We start from the raw sequence: 13,991 nt of genomic DNA on the forward strand, positions 1-13,991 counted from the left end.
TATATGTTTTTAAGCCATGGTTCTTTGTGAAAGTGAGTGGGAAAATTAACATTGAAAACTACTTTAATAATAATTTTTGAGTTGAGATCAATGTATCAAATTATTGAAACTTGGACACAACTGAATGTTTGAGCTGGACAATGATCCTGAACAAACATCAAACCTGCTTTTTGAGTGGATAAAGCTGGCTAGCATTAAGCTTCTGATCGTATCCTTACTTCAGCCCTGTTAAAACAATTACAGAATGCTGAAGTCTTGTCCAAGCCAAGAAACTAAGCAATCTAAATAATTTCTACAGTTTTTGCCAAGAATGGTGGTCAAAAGTCCAGCCAGTATGATGCTAAAAGCTTGTTACAGGCATCAATGTGTGTGGTTTCAGCTAAAAGACCTTTGAGGAAATTGTTTTTGGGGTGCATCATTTTGACCCTGTATTGATTTCACAAAAATCGGAACAAACTCTAATTTGTGGACCGCATTCTGGTTTTGAACTAATATTGTAGAATAATAATCCCAGAAAAAGAATGGCTCTAATGTAATATGAAAAATTCAAAATGAATTTAACATTGGTGCCTCCTGAAAGAGTGTACAGAATTGTGTCACCACCAGCGCAGAGCCTGCTCAAAATGGCAGCAGGTGGTAGGACTTCATCAGTGTGGTAAAAATATCTGGACAATAACTTTGTTAAAAGAAGGGCAGGAATGGAGCAAAACATCAAGAAGACCCTGGAACTCTGATGGTAAAAAAAAAATTAAAAGTTATTTTCTCTGATGAATCTTCGTTCTGATTATCGGTGCACATGTGAAATCTTGTTTGTCTGGAGAAGAACAGCTAACAGCTACAATTAGTCCTTTGTGGTGCCAGCGATAAAGCATCCCGTCACAATCAATGCGTTGAGTTGCTTTGATTCAAGGGAGCGGGTGGTGCTTTGCTTGCTTGTCAAAGCTCACAGGGCTTTGACTCGTGTTCAGGAAATTCCACCAGATCTTTACTCCATTTAGAACTTGACGTCAGTTTTCACAAAAACTGTTGAAGAAACAGAAGCCAAACGACTGTGATCGACTCAAAGCACTTTGAAGACAAGAATGGGTCACTGTCACTCAGGATTTGGGCTACAAGATGATGTAAACCAAGCCAGAGTCAAATTAAGTAGTTATAAAGCAGGGCAGGGGATTGTGGAATGCCGTCTGCAGGATCTAGGCTCAATTTATGCAGAACGAGTCCAAAGAAGGGTCAGACACATCTCCACTGATCCTACTCACCCAGGCAATGTGCTGTTTGTCCCTCTTCCATTAGGTTAACGCTTCAGAAGCCTCAAAGCCAAAACAATTAAAGTTAGAAACAGCTTCTTCCCAAGAGGTGTGAGGGCAATCGCCCCCTGATGGGAGACTGCAGTCCAATGCTTTAAAATCATCCCACTGTTACTAGACTGTCATACGTTAGAATCGCCTTAATATTATTGCCTACTTGCACACTACCATCTCAGACTATCTAAATTATCATTTCTGTAAATGAAGCCTCAGATCATCATTGCACAAAAGCACCTTGTTACCCCATTATCTGTAATCTGTCATTAATGAAAGACAACTAGTTCCATTGAATCTTCATCTTTTTAATTTTTTGTATCTTTGTTGAACGCTGTAATGGGGGGAAGAAAACACTGTAACCCTTGTCCATTGCCTGTTTGTTTGTCTTTCTTATGTGTACTCTTAGCTGGAGTGGCCAAAAAGAAATGTCACCATGGTAACACGCGGTGACAATAAAGAATCTTTGCATTTTTATAGTACAACATAGTATTATATTGGAACTCGTAGCCACCATTTTACGTATTTGCAAAGAAAAGCCTTTGAAATGTATAATTTACCTTTTAGTGTCCAACTTTTACGTTTGCGTTGTGTTTTAATGGGCCTAGTTACGGATTTACCCTTTTTTGCCACTGTTTACTACATTACCCAACATGCCTCTCCTGTTGGGAGATGACGTCACAGGACATCAACAACTCACATGTGGCCTTGAAGTCGCCGCCGTTGCTGCCGTGTTGCTAGCGCTAACCGGTTACTGTGCTTTCCCAGCCCAAGTACCCGATTCAGTCCCACACAGCCACGCGGGGTTTGAACATAGCGCTACCCGAGCCAGCATGCCGCCGAAGAAACCCGCCCCGGCCACGGGCAATAAAAAAACCCAAGAGAAGAAAAAGGAAAAGATTATCGAGGTAACGGTAGCACGAGCTAGCATGTCGGCGTTCGCCGTTAGCTCGTCGGCTAACGGAAGCCAAAACAGGTCCATGCTAAAGTTGTTCTGCTCTGTTTGCTCGTTTCTGTGCTCGGTATGACTCCCTGCTTGTTTCTCCTTTGGAAAGAAGTTGGCCATTACTGTAAATGCGGATCTAAAATGCTGTCGGAAGTGCCATAAATACACGTAGCTTACGCCGAGGCGGCCGGAGGCTGCCGTAAGGGCCCAGACTTGTCACAGCGAAGGTTTATCAGCGTTAAATAAACACTTAGCCTACGTCCTGTACGTTGTGTTTATTCGTTTTTTTGCTTGTTGACTTTGTGTTTACGTATGAAATGGTTTAAACAGACAACCCGGTAGTTGTGTCTTGTTGGCCTTTCAAAAGTGTCCAAAATGGACAGAAAGTTGGGCAGAGCAGGTGAAAAACGAAACTATATAAGCGGGTTTTTAATGTGCGGTGCCACCTCTTATAAACAATAACTAATATGTATCGATCCAGAAACTCTTTAAGACTCATCTAAGCTATTTCCCCCCCAAAAGTAGGAACACTGGCAAATACTGCCATGCTGTGTTTTGTGGTTTTAACAGGAATGTTTGTCTACATAAAGTTAGAAATGGTGACAGAATATTAGTAAAACGTTCGACCAGATTCTGTAGATATTTTAATGTGTAAATCAAAACTGTGAAATGTCTTATCTGACACTTGTCCTTTTCCCTAACCCCCCCCCCCCACCTCCCCCCCCCCCCCCCAAATGAAATATTTGTTCTTGTTAGCGGTGGCTTTTTTCCCCTTCCAAATCTTGCTTTTAAGTCAGGAATGTTTTGTTGAAATAATTATTATTGAATTTAACACCCTAACAAGACACTGTGGATCACTGCAACAGTGCCCTGCAAAAAAAACAGAGCCAAAAATAAAAGACATTGTCTTGAAATTAGTGTATTTGTCCTTGATTTGAGCAGGTAAATAAGATGATCTGCCAATAGGATGACTGTTTTTACCCTTAAAATAAGATAATCAGATATACTCCACTTGAAATAAGATGATGGAGATGAGTTGTTCCTATATTAAGCGTAAAAATCATATTCAGCATTGAAGGCTATGGGAAGGTACTGATACATGTTTATGTCTGTACGGTTGAGTTAAACGGACATCCAGTGCTTCGTGGTTCAAATGCTGGAAGTCCAGGGTGCGAGTTGTCTTCAGAACATTAAATAATAACCGCGCTGTCACTTTAACTAAAGCAACTTGTTGATCACTGATGAAAACGGCAGAAGCGGGAGGTCTGCTGACGTGGCTTGAAAGGAACAAGCTCTCTGCCTGTAGCATGCATCATACCAGGGAGATCATTTGGGAAAGAGACATTTTATCCTTCATAGGGCTGAAAGTGAAGAGGAGAGACGGTCAACAACATGCTAACTAACTCCTGCTTCATTCAGAGCGTCCCGATGAACTGAATCACTGTACGCGGAGGCTGCACTGCCCAGCCTCTGCAGGGAGCAAATAGTTTTGTTTTAAATGTAGACCCTCGTGAAGTGGTTGCTGCGTGGGATTTGTCTTGGAAGTCTGAGAAGAGAAACCTGAGAGCTAATAAATAATCTGTACAGATGATTTGGATGCTAAACTAGAGTTCTGACCTTCCCAGTAGGAACCCTCTTCTTTCTTGTTTTAACCCATTGAGAACTTGGGAAATCTTACTTCTGAGGACAAAGCTCTGATGAAACACGACGATGTGACGGTTCTGTTCATGGTTGTTAATAGGCTGATGTCAAGTGCTTTGGATGCATGGAAAGGACTGAGAATGCTTTGTGAATATAGAAAAAACACAGAAATACTAATTTTAGTCCTAAATGTTTTAGATGATAGAGCCTCGGTCGGGGGCGGACAGTTAGAATAAACTACAATACCGTTCCTGGCATTGCATTAAAACACAGGGACGCTTCTCCAGGAAGGTGAAAACTTTTCCGTAAAACGCACCTCACGTCGTACGTAGCTAACACACACTCAAAGTATATCTCACATCATTCCGTCAACACATGCATGTCCTAAAACATGTTCTGTTTAGTGGCTTAGATAACATCCTGTGAATCGCCTCAAAATACAGGCACTCAGCAGGGCCGCACGATCATTCAATAACAATATGTATTGATCGATAAACGTGTAATACGATAGAAAAAAGGGTGAAACAGTTCAATAGAAGCAGTTTTCCTTCCTTTTGCACTCTAGAACATCATGTAGATTAAAACTACAGTCGTTACGTCCTCCCAGCCAATCACAAAGACCCAGGAACGCTCCGTCCCCAAAGAGTTCAGAGAGCACATGTTATTTTTTCATTTTCAAATTTATAGTTTAAGTAAAAAGGTTGGTTGAATAAAGGGTTGAGTTTGCATTCAGTGTTTGTGTGCTCTCTATCTATAAATAGGTCGCTAAGCAACAGCATGGCCAGGGCTGCACTTAAAATATGTTTTATAACTTTTGATAGTTATCAATATCGATCAATGATTTCTATTTTATCAATATGCTTTTTTCCTATATCGTCCAGTTCTAGCGTGTAGCAGCTTTTAAGATCGCTGCTTTTCAAAAGAAGCTGTTTTTGTGTGTCTGAGATACCGAATGTTCAGATGTCTCTGGTCTTAACAGTAAATTACGTACAACGGCATTTTTAAGACAACCGTGTGATTTCTTTTAGCTGAATGCCGTAAATGTGGGATCCATGATCACTCCTCGACTTTTATGTCGCTCACGCGTTCATCGTTAACGCCACACATCATGTGCTCCAGGCACAACCGCCACGGTCCATAAATGTCATTTTATCTTCATTAAATTAATAGCTTTGTTTTTATCAAGCTATTTCTTTCCCAACCAGGTTCTATTAATTTATTTATTTTTTGCATGTTTACTGATTTATCTGTTATTTATTCAACTCTAATCCAGTTCATTGGTGTCATCTACAAAAATTGAGTTTCAACTAGTTTCAGTTTAAACATCATTAGAGTTAATAAAAAAAAACCTGGACCTCTGCGTTGAACCTTGTGGATCACCAGCAGGGCCGAACCTCTCATTTCTGTGTTATTCTTCTTACCTACCATGGCCTGTTTCCTAAATAACTTCTCAGCCAAGGGTTTACTGCTCTCTCATTCATTCCCCCCGGTCACAGATGTTGATCAGCTTCTTTGGCCATGCCATGGTCAACAAATATTTTCATTTTTTAATTCTTGTCGATTTTTAATAAATCATTTAAACACAAATTCACAAACCACTTTCTTATTAAAGGACATTCTATGTGAGTGGTTTTAGATTTTAATGATGAAAATGTGTTGTTGTTTTTTTTTCCCCCCTCAGGACAAGACTTTTGGCTTGAAGAACAAAAAAGGGGCCAAGCAGCAGAAGTTCATTAAGAACGTCACACAGCAAGTCAAGTATGGACAGCAAAGCGCCAGACAGGTTGGTGCTGAGAGGGTCTGCTTCATTCTCAGTTGACCCGTTCCTCTGCTGCTTCAGAAGCTCTGCAGGGATTTTATCTGGTTTTAAACGTGCTTAATTCTCCGTGAAAATGCCTTAAAGCTCGTTGAGCTGCACCAGATTCTACTACTTGTCTGTTTGTGTGTCCAGGAGGCGGACAAGACCAATAAGAAGGCGGACAAGAAGAAGGAGCTCGATGAACTCAATGAGCTCTTCAAGCCTGTAGTCGCTGCCCAGAAAGTCAGTAAAGGTAAGAAGCACACAGTCAGCCCAGCTATCCGTTCCTTAGTTTATGGTCCTTATAACCTCCATCTGGTCTAAGCTACACATGACAGACGTTTGCTTACTAACGGCTTTCTCTTGTGGCTTCTGCGCAGGTGTTGATCCAAAGTCGGTGCTGTGTGCGTTCTTTAAGCAGGGCCAGTGTACTAAAGGCGACAAGTGTAAGTTCAGCCATGACTTGTCCATGGAGAGGAAGTGTGAGAAGAGAAGCGTCTACGTGGACGAAAGAGATGAAGACCTGGAGAAAGGTTAGTGGATGTGATGTTAGAAAGCCCAGCGACTCTGACTACAGGGCTGTAAATTAGGCTAATGCAGGTCACACCAGCAGCCTGTAGGGCTGTCAGAAACCAGTAGTTTACAAATCCATTATGCTGACCATTAATTGAGTAATTGGATAAGAAAATTGACAATCTGCAGATTTTCCACATTAAGTTTATTTTATGAGTAAGAGAAATAAAGGGAAAAATGCAAATGATCAAATAATGCAATTCTTTTTTTTAAATAACAATGATAAATCTGCAGCTGAAAAGTTCTAGGATCAAAATGTTTAAAGTTCAGCCCTTTTTGGTTGACTTAACATCAATACAGTGCCTTTTCAGTGATGATGTTCACAAACAAAAAAAAAACACAAAGTTTCACTTGTGTATTACATTCTGGATTATTTTTAGATTAAAAAGCATAATTCTATTTAAATAAAACAGAATCCTTCTGGTTTACTTCAGGGCCAACTGAAAGTTATTTTCATTCTGTAGTGAAGCAGCTCTGATTTGTTGTCCCTAACATCTTTAAACTAAAAACCACACGCTTTGTTTCCTCCTGCCCCTCATAGTTATTTAACCTAACAAACTCACCCTCTACAAATGCATGCACTCAATGCACCCCACTCTGTTTTCACTTATTGTTATGGCACCCACGTGATTGGCTGTTTGGTGTTGACCAATCAAAATGAGTCGTGGTGAGAGAGGAAAGGTGAGGGGCCCAGCAGCCAGTAGAAGCTCTAATCTTTGGCAGCTAGAAGCTCAGCTGATACGATATTTTCTTTTCTGGTAAATTTAAACTTCAGGTCTCTTTCTCTGCGCCGCTTTTTGCCCGCTGGCATCCACGTAGTAGCAGGCTAAGCTGTCATTAGTAGGGCCGGGTATCAATTAAAATTTCAAGAATCGATTCAATTCCGATTCTCAAATTGGATTGTTGGTATTAAAAACATTTTTTTAGCCGTTACCTGAATTTCATGACTGTGTAATTATGCAACATATTGATACCAGTATCATATTAACATTTAACAGCAAATTAATAATTGATTATTTCAACATACCGAGAAGGTTTGCCTAACACAGCTATGATGATGATCACGTCTGTTTAAACATTAAAGTTCAATGCAGCACGTTGTCATTTTCAGGTGTCCTACAAAAAATCCAGTTTGCTTTGTCACATGGCTCAAAAAGTCTAGAATCCACCTTCCTGAGTCCAATGAAAACAGATGCTGCTTTATTCTTGGAAAACACATTTTTGTTGCTGCTAGATAAACCCCATGGATGGATCAGAAGCAGATCCCACATGTTATAAAATAAACACTGAATAAAGTTGCTTCATATTTATTCTAAACTTTGGCAGATGTAAATTTAAAGAGAGTTTCCTTCAATCAAGAAGTAGGATGAAAGAAAAAGGCAGGTATCTTTGAAAATATAAAGATGCATTATGGAGACAGTCAGAAGCTGGCTGCTCATCTAAAGCCACATTCTGGGAAATTAATGCAAAGTTAAGTGGAAGGAAACTTTTTGCAACTTCTCCAAAAATTACTGGGCGTACAGATCGTAAACACACCCACTCTAGTTCTACATAGCTAGTCAAACTGAAATTTGAGAACATGCTTTGGTCAGACTCCCATACTAGACATCTTGGATCCTAACCCAGATACTTGGGATTGGAGTTGGCTGCCTCTGGTCTTTAGTAGAAATAGTAACTGCTTTTAATTCTGTAATTTAATGTTGCCCGTTTTGTTCAGACACTATGGAGAACTGGGATGAGAAGAAGCTGGAGGAAGTGGTCAACAAAAAACACGGAGAAGCAGAGAAGAAGAAAGCAAAAACACAAATAGTAAGCGTTGTCCCTACAGCGTGATTGGTGTAAACGGGGGGTGGGGGGGGTCTTACCGCATTACTTGTTTTTATTTGGTCGGTGAACTCTTGACTCTTTGTCCCTGAACACCATATATGGTTTTCCTGTTTGTTTGCAGGTGTGTAAGTACTTCCTGGACGCCATAGAGAATAATAAGTATGGCTGGTTCTGGGTGTGTCCAGGAGGGGGCGACAACTGTATGTACAGGCACGCGCTGCCGCCTGGTTTTGTACTAAAGAAAGACAAAAAGAAGGAGGAGAAAGAAGAAGAGATCTCATTGGAGGAGCTGATAGAGAGCGAGGTAAGACGGATGGCTGGCTGTTTGGGATGTTGGTGCCTGGGAAGTCAGCAGATGGCTGAAAAATAAAAGACAGACCAGCAGAAAGTTTGATGTGCTCTCACAGTATGAGTGGTCAGTATGTTTTCACCATTTAACGGCTTTTCAGTACATCAGAAAAGTTCAGAAGGCCAAAACCACCATGTTACCAGAAATGAGCATCAATCCACATTATTGTCGTAACCCTACAAGTCAGGATTTTTCTGAACATACATGAATATATTTTACACACACTATATAAAAAAATGCAGAAAGCCTGAGGAAAATGTATGTTTTGGTCTAACTTATTAATTATGATACAAAGAAAGCCTGACGTTTTAGTTTTAATGTTTTTTTTTTTTTAAAGCAACCAAAAAGATTTTCTCTTTAGAAAAGTTTAGTTTCCTCACAATGAGCTGTATCAGGCTCTAAATGAAGGCGCTGCTGTCCAGGTTTTTACTAATCTCAGGAAGAGAACGGGTCTGAGGCGGTCCGGCTGTGACAGGATGCCGGCTGCTGAGTCGGGAGCTTTCAGCTTAGCTCAGGAACTGCATGTAGGTTACACCTGCCAGAGGGAGCTACTGACGTATAGGTTTTAAAAAGTCAAATGCCGTGACTATGGACCTTTAACGTTCCTGGAACATTCAGCGCTGAGTTTTTAGGAGTCGGGCTCCGCCTCGGTTTCAGTAAAAGAAACTTTGACACTTCAACCTACCAAGACGTTTTGAACTATTTCAGGCGTCCGGTGTTGTGGGAGCAGTTTGAAGGCGGGTACTTCCTGTGCCAACAGAACCGCAGAGCAGCGCACACAGCAAAGTCCATAAAGACACGGACGAGCCAGTTTGGTGTGGCAGAACAAAGTCTTGAACTCAACCCAATGGAATACCCCTTGGGGCGTGTTAGAGGGGAGACTTTGCAGCGACCTAGCTAACGCGTTTCTGGAAGAATGGGCAAAAGTTCCCCTGAACTTCCCTCTGGGATTATTAAAGTATTTCTGATTCTGATTCTGAACACACGTGAACGTTGGGCAAAGCCTCCCAGGAAGCTTGAAGCTGTGAGAGCTGCACTGATAAACGCCCTGGTGCAATAAAAGCATCAGTCAGGGCGTGAGGACACACGGGCAGATACCTGTGGCAGTGTGGTGTGTGTGGTCTGCAGAGAAACCAGCGACCTCTGCTGCAGTTCTGTTATCCTGTTCTGACGTCTGTCCCTCCATCCGCAGCGGGCAGCTCTGGGTGCAAACGTAACCCGCATCACGCTGGAGACCTTCCTGGCCTGGAAGAAGAGGAAAAGGCAGGAGAAGGTTGGTGTCCCTTCCACCGCCATGATTCATCTTTGTTTCAGCGGCTCACAAAGAAACCTATTCGTCAGTCAGGATTTGAGCGTGACGCGTTTGCTGTTGATTCCAGGTGGACAAAGCCAGAGAGGAGATGGAGAAGAAGAAGGCAGACTTCAAGGCCGGGAAGTCGCTCATCGTAAGTACACACGCAGTTAGCAGACCGAGGAGGCTGAGGCCACGCGTGCCCACGCTAACATGCACCTTTCTACTGGGCGGGGCTTTTCAGGTGAGCGGCCGCGAGGTGTTCGAGTTCCGGCCGGAGCTTGTTGATGACGACGACGACGAAGCCGACGATACTCAGTATGCCGACGAAACAAAGGAGGAGGAGGCGGAGGAGGTAAAGCTAAAAATGCACCCTGACCTAGTCTGAGATGAAGATTGTTTCCTGTCTGAGCCAGTTTAGATTTTCCTGACCTCATGTTGAAGTGATGCATTGTGGACAGGAACAGTAACTGCGATGCTTGCTGTGCCTGTCTCACCTGAAACATCCAGGACATTTCTGTCACAGCTCAGATGAGCAGATATCAGGAAAGCAATGTCGTAATCCTCAGTCAATTCAGATGTACTCTCTTCAAAGCGTGGTTGCTGGTCTGATTCTGCAGTGGCGGTTCTGATGTGTGTCAGCAGGTGGCAGAGTTGTACCGTGTATTGGTCCATACCTTCACGTCCTCTGCCAGTCTATACAGGGATATTTATGTCACCCCAGCAGCTCTTATTTACTAGAGCTGGGTTCATCCATGGGACAGGTCCCAGTCACTCTGCGTTTTCCATTTATCGCATCAAAAGTAAAAACTGGTCAGAAGTCGCTCAAAGATGGCACTGGCAGGTCAGACCTGAAAGAAAGTCAGAAATCAGTTCAGTGAGGGAAAAGCCGGTCAGGGCGTCTCTGGGTCTTCTCACGTTGCCCAGCTGAAGGTTGACCCTCCGGAGCAGACCGTGGCCTAACCTGCTGTCCCTTCTTTCTTCCAGACCGACTCTTCAGACGTCCAGGACATAGACCTGTCTCGCTTTGTTCCACAAGAGGTCGACCACACGGGTATTACAGTAGCAGCTACGGACCGATTCAGCGCCAGGAATGAGACGGCAAAAGTGGACAACGGTGAGAAAGAGATGTTTGAGCTTGGTTTGTTTCTCCTCCTATGATCCATTATAGACCGACTGCTATTATCTGTAGGATAAAACCTATTGGCCATATCAGCTAATTTACCATTTTCATTTATTGTTAAACTGTAATGTGATCATCTTCAGAACAGCCAACTTCATCACCAGCCGAAGGCTTTGGCAAACCTTTTTTTTTTTTTTTCTAAAACGTACATTAATATTTAAGGCCTCCTAACATTGAATGAAATCATCTAAAATTTCATAATGAACAACAAATTTTCATGGGGAAATATGCTAACTCTGCCTTTTTAGCCCTTAAATGCATGTACTTGTCAGTAGGAGGGCAGAAAAGTTGATGTTAGTCTCCCAGGAGCTGCGTAGACCTTTATGTTCTGTTTGGCTCTTATTTTATCTACAGTGGCGTCTCTGGCATGAGAAGTTAAGTGGGGCACAAAAACTCAACACAGCAGCAACTGATTTTTATGTGATTAATACAACCTTACCTTGATCAATGTTAAATGAAACAGATACATTAGCATAAACCAACACACTAGAAATGCCATTTCATATGAGCTAAATGTAACACATTTTTATACATAAATCTACAAATAAAGGTTCATTAATAACGTTAATTTATTGAACAGAAAATATTCATATCTATCATTCAATGAGCCGCCAAGGACAACCAAAACTAGATGGTCACACAACATCTGGCAGAACGAAAATGTAACTTGTGCAATTCCAGTATTTGGATTGGACAATCTAAGCTTGGGGCCACAGGATTTGTGCCCCACAGCTGTCTACTGAGAGCATGTTAGGCGTACGCCCTGCGATCTCTGATGTTCATTATTTAAACGTCTCGTCTGAAATGTGCCTCCTTCTGCTTCCAGAGGAGCTGCTGAACGGGGCCTGCGGTGGCGCCGAGGAAAACGGCCTGCCGGGGGGAGGCGAGGATGGAGGAGGCGAGGATGAAGATGACGTTCCAGTGGATGAAAATCTATTCACGGGGGAAGATCTGGAGGAGCTGGACGAAGAACTCAACACGCTGGGGCTGGAAGACTGAGATGGAGGAGGAGGAGGAGCAGAGGTCGAGACGGACTAAGTGACAGAAAGGAATGACGGATGGATGCATGGAGCTAAACATCTGAGATCGGACATTTGAATGGTTTTAACTTTCAGAGACTCCAGTAATAAAGCCTGATTATCTCATGACATCACTTCCTGTCTCTGCGCCCTGTGTTTTCAGTGTCAGCCTTCAGGCCACATCGCTGCGTAGAAACTGGGCCTGTTGGCATTTCCTCAGCCAGGGTGCTCATTCAGAGATTTTGGGTGCACTTTGGATTACTGAGAAGCTTGCTGGTTTACATTTAACAGTTTCTTTGGCCTCCATCCTTCTCTTTGGGATCAATTTAATCGTTTATTTAGAGATGAACAGGATGACGTTTCTGTTGAGCCCCTGGTCAGAGGCAGAAATAACCGTCAGTGATTCTGGTCCAGTTATAGTGTGAAGATGCACTTTTCTCTCTCCAACAAACCCATGATTTAATTTAACCGACATAAAACCAAAAATCTAATCCAGCCCTTTGTTCACAAACATTACCTTCCTCCCTGTGCAGGTTTGTGCTCATGGCCAGCTCCATATTGTAAATAATGTTCTCTTGAGATGCCTCCTTACAAAATAAAGCAACTCTACATTCAGCGCCTGTCTTGTCTTCTTAGGTAACCGCCTTTGCTTTGGGCCTCAGCCAGCTCATCTGTTGCTCCCACAGGCAGAGAGCCGATGTTTTAGTCCTTTCTTTGTAACAGCTGTCAGTCGCAGGCCCTTCGGTTCTGGATGAGACCCAGCAACGGTCCTGATTCCAGCCTTAACGGCCCAACTCGCAGCCGGGTTGTTCAGAGACGGTTCAAAGCCTTCCCTGCTACCCCGCTGAACACCTGTGGGTCAGGTTGCTGGTTGAGGAACAGGATGCCCTCCCACAGCAAGAGGAAGAGCCAGGCTGGGGCTGGTTCTCCCACACACAGCCGGCCGCCTGGATTGCTAAAGGAATTGCCTTTTATTTTATTTTTACTTCCACCGTCTGATCTTTTGCAGACTTCACGTTTTTATGGCTGCAACCCATGAATGGGTTTCCTCGTGTGGCGCCATTTAGAGAACCAGGCGTTCTGATGGTTTAAGATCATTTTATAACAAATTCAATTCAGTTTTATTTCATTCATGAAACGTGTCATCTCAAGGCACTTTCCAAAGTCAAATTCAACCAGATTATACAGATTGGTCAAAAAGTTTCCTATAAGGAAACCCATCAGATTGAATCAAGTCTTGGCAAGCAGCATTCAACCCACAGGGAGAGTCGTCTGCATTGTCCATGGCTTTGCAGCAATCCCTCATACTGAGCAAGTATGAAGCGACAGTGGGAAGAAAAACTCCAGCAGAACCAGACTCGGTGTGAACGGACATCTGCCTCGACCAAATGATCAGCCAAACACCAACCTCCATCAGTTTGGTTGGTATCCACTGGTTAGAAGCATATTTACCCCTAGAGCGCCCTCCATACTTACTGCCACCCCTGAAAATGTGGGAAAGTACATTTAGTCGCCTCTTTCAGCTTCTCCTGCAAGCTTTCTACAGGATTCAGCTCAGTGGAGACAAAGCGCCTTGGAGGAGATTTGGGATCTCCCGGAGCATTTCTGTTCATTAGCTCATGTGTTTAGGGTCGTTATGGCACCAAAAAGCCCACAATGGTCATTTTTAGTTTACCAATTAGTCCCATCGTTGCCTAAAATATCCTGGCGGTGCTGGAAAGACTTCCTGCTCACCGACAGGGATCCTGGGCCTTTGGACTATAGACAGTACCACAGGTCCTCCATCGTACTTCAGTGGTCATGAGGCGCTTCCATGCGTGTTTGATTCTAATGCAGACAGAATGGAAACGTCTTCCACAGCAGTGAGACTTTGAAACGTTTATTTCAGTAACTCAGCTCACTAAGGGAAAGATATAGATTAATGACAGACTGATGGTTTCAAACCTTTATTTGTTAAAAACAAACAGAACTTGTGGCTGAACTGAGCTGATCCCCTTACCAGTGCTGGCAGACAAACCTGGGTGCTCCTCACCGTAGACATGAAGGTGGCCATTACTTTTCAC

General features: G+C 42.9%; 1 protein-coding gene across 1 annotated transcript; it reads left to right on the forward strand.

The window, feature by feature from the left end:
* Positions 1 to 1,989: 1,989 nt before the first annotated feature.
* On the forward strand, positions 1,990 to 12,543 carry zc3h15 (zinc finger CCCH-type containing 15). Its single transcript, XM_012872832.3, has 11 exons — positions 1,990 to 2,209; positions 5,570 to 5,671; positions 5,840 to 5,939; positions 6,067 to 6,219; positions 7,977 to 8,068; positions 8,208 to 8,390; positions 9,628 to 9,708; positions 9,815 to 9,880; positions 9,971 to 10,081; positions 10,714 to 10,843; positions 11,736 to 12,543. The coding sequence occupies exons 1-11, from the start codon at positions 2,135 to 2,137 to the stop codon at positions 11,906 to 11,908; spliced, it is 1,266 nt and encodes a 421-aa protein (XP_012728286.2). The 5' UTR covers positions 1,990 to 2,134; the 3' UTR covers positions 11,909 to 12,543.
* Positions 12,544 to 13,991: the final 1,448 nt, after the last annotated feature.

Source organism: Fundulus heteroclitus, chromosome 22, assembly GCF_011125445.2.
Source record: "Fundulus heteroclitus isolate FHET01 chromosome 22, MU-UCD_Fhet_4.1, whole genome shotgun sequence".
Taxonomy (NCBI): domain Eukaryota; kingdom Metazoa; phylum Chordata; class Actinopteri; order Cyprinodontiformes; family Fundulidae; genus Fundulus; species Fundulus heteroclitus.

Bases quoted from the DNA above. Each gene is read 5' to 3' on its own strand.
- zc3h15 (XM_012872832.3), top strand. From the start codon at position 2,135: ATGCCGCCGAAGAAACCCGCCCCGGCCACGGGCAATAAAAAAACCCAA. The intron at 5,940-6,066 runs GTAAGAAGCACA...GCTTCTGCGCAG, and splicing joins TGCCCAGAAAGTCAGTAAAG to GTGTTGATCCAAAGTCGGTG. The intron at 6,220-7,976 runs GTTAGTGGATGT...CGTTTTGTTCAG, and splicing joins AGATGAAGACCTGGAGAAAG to ACACTATGGAGAACTGGGAT.